The sequence below is a fragment of the Xenopus tropicalis genome, chromosome 6 (assembly GCF_000004195.4).
Source record: "Xenopus tropicalis strain Nigerian chromosome 6, UCB_Xtro_10.0, whole genome shotgun sequence".
Taxonomy (NCBI): Eukaryota; Metazoa; Chordata; class Amphibia; order Anura; family Pipidae; genus Xenopus; species Xenopus tropicalis.
Window position 1 is genome coordinate 31,211,496 of NC_030682.2, and position 6,266 is coordinate 31,217,761.

General features: G+C 46.8%; 1 protein-coding gene across 1 annotated transcript; it reads left to right on the plus strand.

The window, feature by feature from the left end:
- Positions 1 to 2,304: 2,304 nt before the first annotated feature.
- Positions 2,305 to 4,096, plus strand: fzd1 (frizzled class receptor 1). The gene is given in 1 exon segment (NM_001375298.1): positions 2,305 to 4,096. A coding segment is annotated over 1 exon segment (1,710 nt). The 5' UTR covers positions 2,305 to 2,386.
- Positions 4,097 to 6,266: the final 2,170 nt, after the last annotated feature.

The following is a 6,266-nucleotide window of genomic DNA, read 5'->3' on the forward strand; positions in this document are numbered from 1 at the left end:
GACAAAGCTATTTTAATTCATTATGCTGGCCATAAGCGGAAATGTTACATGATCTTCTAACTATTTACAACAAATGGGACATGATGATTCCCAGTGCATGATGTTCTATAGTCAGTAGTGATGTGTGGGTCAACATAAATTCAGCAGAACACCTATAGCAAAATTTTCTTCATTGTCCCATACTGCTTGGTGCTCTCTCTCGCTGCCTGGCTTAAAGTAGAAAGAAAGGCTAAGTCACTTGGGAGTGCTAAAACAAGGGCACCAGCCCGGGGTACAGGGTAGGCGATTAAAGTCACTCGGGGGTGCCTAACATTTTGGCACCCCCAAGTGACTTAGCCTTTCCTTCTCCTTTAAAGAAACAGTTCAGTGTAAAAATTAATCTGGGTAAAATTGACTGCGCAAAATAAAAAATATTTGTAATATAGTTAGGCAAAAATTTAATCTATAAAGGCTGGAGTGAGCAGATGTCTAACATAATAGCCAGAACTCTACTTCCTGCTTTCAGGAAGTAGAGGTGGCCATACACGTACCAATTAGATTGTTTGTTTCCCCCATTGGCGTTCAGGGCTGAATCATCAGATATGGAGGTAGAAACAATACGGATTCTACCCCTACCTGATGATTCTTAATGAATCATCATGCAGATTTGGTCGGGCGCCTTCAACATCGCTCGATCAAAATCTTTTGTCCAGACCTATCGTCAACACAACCCATATCTGAAGCTTTTGCAAAATTGGTTGTCTCATCAATCTGCCTACATGCACCGAATATTGTACGAAACAAGGTATTCTTCTAGAAGGGTTCTTAATACTCTGAGTTTGCAATCTGTGCAATCTGCCGCTCCGCAAATTGCACCCATTAGGGCAATGGCATAGAGGGCAACTTGTTGTATTTTACCCTGCAGGTTGCCATCAACAGCAGTAGCCAGTAACCAGTCCCTCCTCCACTGCCCCCCCACCCCTTCTCGCCCCGATCATGCCAGTATATTTAAGATAGGTGAGGGACCGGGGAGGGGGGAATAAGGTACAGCAGACGCCATGGTCCAGGCCCCCTTGCTGCCCAGCCCCCCCAAGGACCCCAGGGTTTGCTGTATACAGTATATAGTTACACCACTGACCAACAGACTGTCACGCACACACAGAGTGGATTTCAGCACAAAAAAACCTTTCATCCCACGTCCTATTGCTCTGCGAGGCTACAAATATATTGTTATTTTTTATTACTTATCTTTCTATTGAGGCCCTCCTCTATTAATATTTCTCCTTTCAAACCACTGCCTGGTTACTAGGTTAAATTGTACCGTAGTAACCAGATAGCTGCTGAAAACCCAAACTGATGAGCTGCTGAACAAAAAAGCTAAATCATTCAAAAATTGCACATATTAAAAACTGAAGACCAGCTCCAAATTGTCTCAGAAATGCATTCTGTACATCATACTAAAAGTTAATTTAAAGGTGAACAACCCCTTTAATGTGGCCACACAGGCAGGTAAAAACTGCCAAATCCATTCTTTCGGACTACGTTGGTAGTTTGTTGGCCAGTGAATGGTGCCAACTGATAGGATTGCCCAATTGATATCATCCTGCAGGTTTGATTTTCCCACTGGCGCAGGGACTGCAAGTTAGGGAGTAATGTGTGTCGCAGAGGAGGGGTAGGTGTTGGGGGGGTTTGCTACAATGTGGGGCCTTTGTGCCTGGGGGGGGTGAGCCCTCAAGGTGGCAGCCCCCCTGCACACCCCACACAGACACTTATTTGGCAACCTCCCTGTTGTACTTTTATCTGTGTTCTTCCCCTAACAAGTAGCCCAGTGATGCCTGGGGAACAGTGCAAATGACCCCTCTGTCCTGCCTAACAGATCCCTGCTAGCTGTGCAATCTGTAGATAGAATGTATTCAATCAAAAGCATAATTAAACCATGTGACTACTAGTTAGATAAACAGAAGAGTAAAAATCTTTACACAAGATGAAGCATCCATCCTGCGACCCCCCCCCCCCGCTCCTGTCGGACTACAACTCCCAGGAGCCACAGTGCGAGCAGGAACTCTCCGTGTTACAGAATAGTTAGGAGAAAAGAATCCCTTCCAGCTGACAAGTTTCCATCGGTTTCAAGGCTCCTCCCTCTCAGTAAAGAGGCGGGCTGCGGGGAGCCTGGAAACTGCCTTGAGCCGAGTTGAAGGATTGACACAAATGGTCGGAGGGAAGAGCTCGGAGTCGGGTTGAGGCTCCAGTGTGTGCGCACTCACTTTCCAGCCAGGGAAGCAAGGAGGGAGGGGACCGGGCAGAGGGAGAAAGGACTGGGGGCCCCACACACAGACTTGTATGAGTGAGAGAGCCCAAGCCGCCGCCGCCGCTGTGTGAGGCTTCATGCTGCAAGCACTTAACTCCCATGGCAAGGGATCCGAGAGGGGCAGCGGGCAGCATGGCAGCCTTCCCCCAGCGCTGCTCCGAGCAACTTTGCCTCCGGGGCTCCGCTCTCATCCCCTGGCTGCTGCTGCTTAGCGCCTCCCTGGCAGTGCAAGGGCAGTATAACGGCGAGAAGGGCATCTCCATTCCGGACCACGGCTACTGCCAGCCCATCTCCATCCCGCTCTGCACGGATATCGCCTACAACCAGACGATCATGCCCAATCTGCTCGGGCACACCAACCAGGAGGACGCGGGGCTGGAGGTGCACCAGTTCTACCCGCTGGTGAAGGTGCAGTGCTCGGCCGAGCTGAAGTTCTTCCTGTGCTCCATATACGCGCCGGTGTGCACGGTGCTGGAGCAGGCGCTGCCCCCATGCAGGTCGCTGTGTGACCGAGCCCGACAGGGCTGCGAGGCGCTAATGAACAAGTTCGGCTTCCAGTGGCCGGAGAGTCTGCGCTGCGAGAAGTTTCCCATCAATGGGGCCGGGGAGCTGTGTGTGGGGCAGAACACTACGGAGAGCGGCACCCCCACCCCCGCCGTGCCCGACACCTGGACCAGCAACAGCAGGACTTACTACCGCGACAAATTCATGTGCCCCAGGGCGCTAAAGGTGCCCGCCTATGTTAACTATCACTTCTTGGGGGAGAAGGAGTGCGGGGCCCCCTGCGAAGCGGGGAAGGTCCACGGACTCATGTATTTCGCCCCAGAGGAGCTGCACTTCGCCCGCATCTGGATCGGGATCTGGTCGGTGCTGTGCTGCGCCTCCACCCTCTTTACTGTGCTCACCTACCTGGTAGACATGAAGCGCTTCAGCTACCCGGAGAGACCCATCATCTTCCTGTCGGGCTGCTACACCATGGTGGCCATCGCTTACATCGCGGGATTCCTGCTGGAGGACAAGGTGGTCTGCAACGACAGGTTTGCCGAAGATGGCTACAAAACTGTGGCCCAGGGCACCAAGAAGGAGGGCTGCACCTTCCTCTTCATGATGCTCTACTTCTTCAGCATGGCCAGCTCCATCTGGTGGGTTATCCTGTCCTTGACTTGGTTTTTGGCTGCTGGCATGAAGTGGGGGCATGAGGCCATAGAAGCTAATTCCCAATATTTTCACCTGGCAGCCTGGGCAGTGCCAGCCATCAAGACTATTACCATCTTGGCTGTGGGGCAGGTGGATGGAGATATCCTGAGTGGAGTTTGCTTTGTTGGGATCAATAATGTGGATGCCCTGCGTGGATTTGTCCTGGCTCCTCTATTCGTCTACCTGTTTATTGGCACTTCTTTCCTCTTGGCCGGCTTCGTGTCCCTCTTTCGGATTAGAACCATCATGAAACACGACGGCACCAAAACTGAAAAGTTGGAGAAGCTGATGGTGAGGATAGGAATCTTCAGCGTCCTTTACACTGTGCCGGCCACTATTGTGATCGCCTGTTATTTCTATGAGCAAGCGTTTAGGGAACAGTGGGAAAAAAGTTGGATTAGCCAAAGCTGTAAGACCTATGCCATTCCCTGTCCCAGCACCAGTCACCCACCAATGAGTCCAGATTTTACTGTCTTCATGATCAAGTACCTCATGACCTTGATAGTGGGAATAACATCTGGCTTTTGGATCTGGTCTGGGAAAACTCTTAACTCTTGGAGAAAGTTCTACACCAGGCTCACCAACAGTAAACAAGGGGAAACGACTGTGTGAGCCCCAAAGTGAACTGGTGGGGAGAGAGAGGACAGACTCTTGGGTTTTGTTGTAAATAGCAACTGTAACATTTTGTAAGTATATTTTGTATTTAAATGACAACAGATCATACCTTTTTATTGCAGGATGTTCTAACTATTTCTGAGATTTAATACTGGATCTAAGGGGGAGGCAGGGGGGGGAGATCTTTTGTTTTGCAAGGCCATCTGCTTGCAGACAAACACTTTAGGGAACCTTTTCAGATAAGGACATAATCATGATAATAATAGCACTTGTGATCGGTATTTATCTTTTATGCTTAGAATATACCTCGCTTTGCCAGATTTCTTTCTAGCACACAAATCATTGCCTCCCCGGAGAGCAGGCAGACTAGAGACTATTCCATTTGCTGGGAAAGTTGGAGAACATGAAGTACGAAACGACAGCGCTTGCATTGCAAAATGGTTCAAATCCCTTTTTTTTAAAAAAAAATCCTTTGTGAAGCCAATGCTGCAAACTACGGAGAGGCAGTATTTTCACTACTATGTAGCACTTCTGTTGTACGCAACACAGGAACCCTCATTCATTCCTCTCTGAAAGTTTAGCCCTTTGTTACATTGCTAGACACGCACACTAACCATGTATAAGTCAGCCTTTATATTTCTCCTTACACTTAAATACAGGCTTTTTTGTGAATGGCCTGGTATTATTTAGATGCATTGGCTTTGCCTAACATTTGGGGGGGGGGATAAATAACTTTGGTATCAGTTCTGAAATAGGAGAGTCTGCTAAGAATTGAGAGCAAACATGCTATTGGGAGATATTCTGAACCCCTAAAATGAATATACAGAGCAGTTTAAAAAAATAGCAGGCTTTTGTGTGGGACCTAAATAACCTTCCAGATCTTTGGTGTGGCCCTGCTGAGGCACAGAATAAATAGCCGGGCTCATGTATTTATTCATAACTCCACTGCAAATATGGGTAACTGTTTGCAGAGAGGCTCATTATGCTTCTCATTAGCCAGCCCATAATAGGCTAAATGAATGCATTATTTAGAGCCCTTTCTTTCCCTGCCCGGGATAATCATGCCGGCAGAAGGATATGTTGCAGGCATGTGACGGGGCTGAGTGCCCTTCTGCTTTGTTTATTCAAAGTTGCATTGGGAAGTCAGCAAGTAAGTGCAGGGAGTCTGTATAGGGACGTCGCTAGTTGGGCTATTATTATACATGCCCTGTCTTCCTTCTAGCAAATATCTAAATCCTTTTGTTTCTAACAGTTTTTGAAGGAGACAAGAATGTTAAAGCATGCAGCTGTTTGGAAGTATATTCCCCAGCATCCACAGCTAGCTGACCCATGCTGAGGATTCTGGGATTAGCACATAGGATGCTTTAAGTCTGACATAACTGCACCATGGGTTCAACACAAAAAACACAGGGTTTTTTGGGGTTTTTTTTCTTTTTTTAAAATTCTTTGTTTTGGTAATTATAACTGCCTGGAATTAAAGCCTGATGGCCCCCCAGCTTTTTTGAAGCTGGATTCTAGCAGTTCAGAACAGCTGGGATGTGTCATGTTCAACATTATTACCCTGCAGGTTATAAAAAGGCAAGAATTCATCTGTTGGTGTTGTTGTTATTAATATTATCACAAATACTGTCACTCTATCAGAATCATATTTCTTTTTGTTCTCTAACACCATGCAGAAATGTCAGACTTTTGGGCCCTCCAGCTGTTTTGAACTACAATTCCCAGAATTCTCAACCAGTCTAGCTCACAGCAGCTGCCAACTGAATTTACACTTGACAACAGCTGAAGGGTGGGTGGCGTGTGTGTGACACGGCTGCGCCACGGGGGCACCCCACCACACGTTTTCTACTCTTGTTATTTTTATTGTTCATGTCATAATCCTAATGCTCCAATTTCGCTAAGCATTGGAAGAGCCGAAGCTGATATATAAATGTATATTTTCATGCAGTTAAAAAAGCCAATTATTCCCCCCCCCTTTTCCAGACAATTATGCCTTTATTTCTGTTTGCTTTCACAAGATTGTTTATATTTATAGATAAATAGTTTATATATATAAATATATATACGTTTATCATTTTTAATTTTTTTTGCAATAAATACAAAATGCTGGACTGTTTCTATTTGCACTTTCTTCTAGATGTGTTTTCACCAATCCTTTATTATTCTT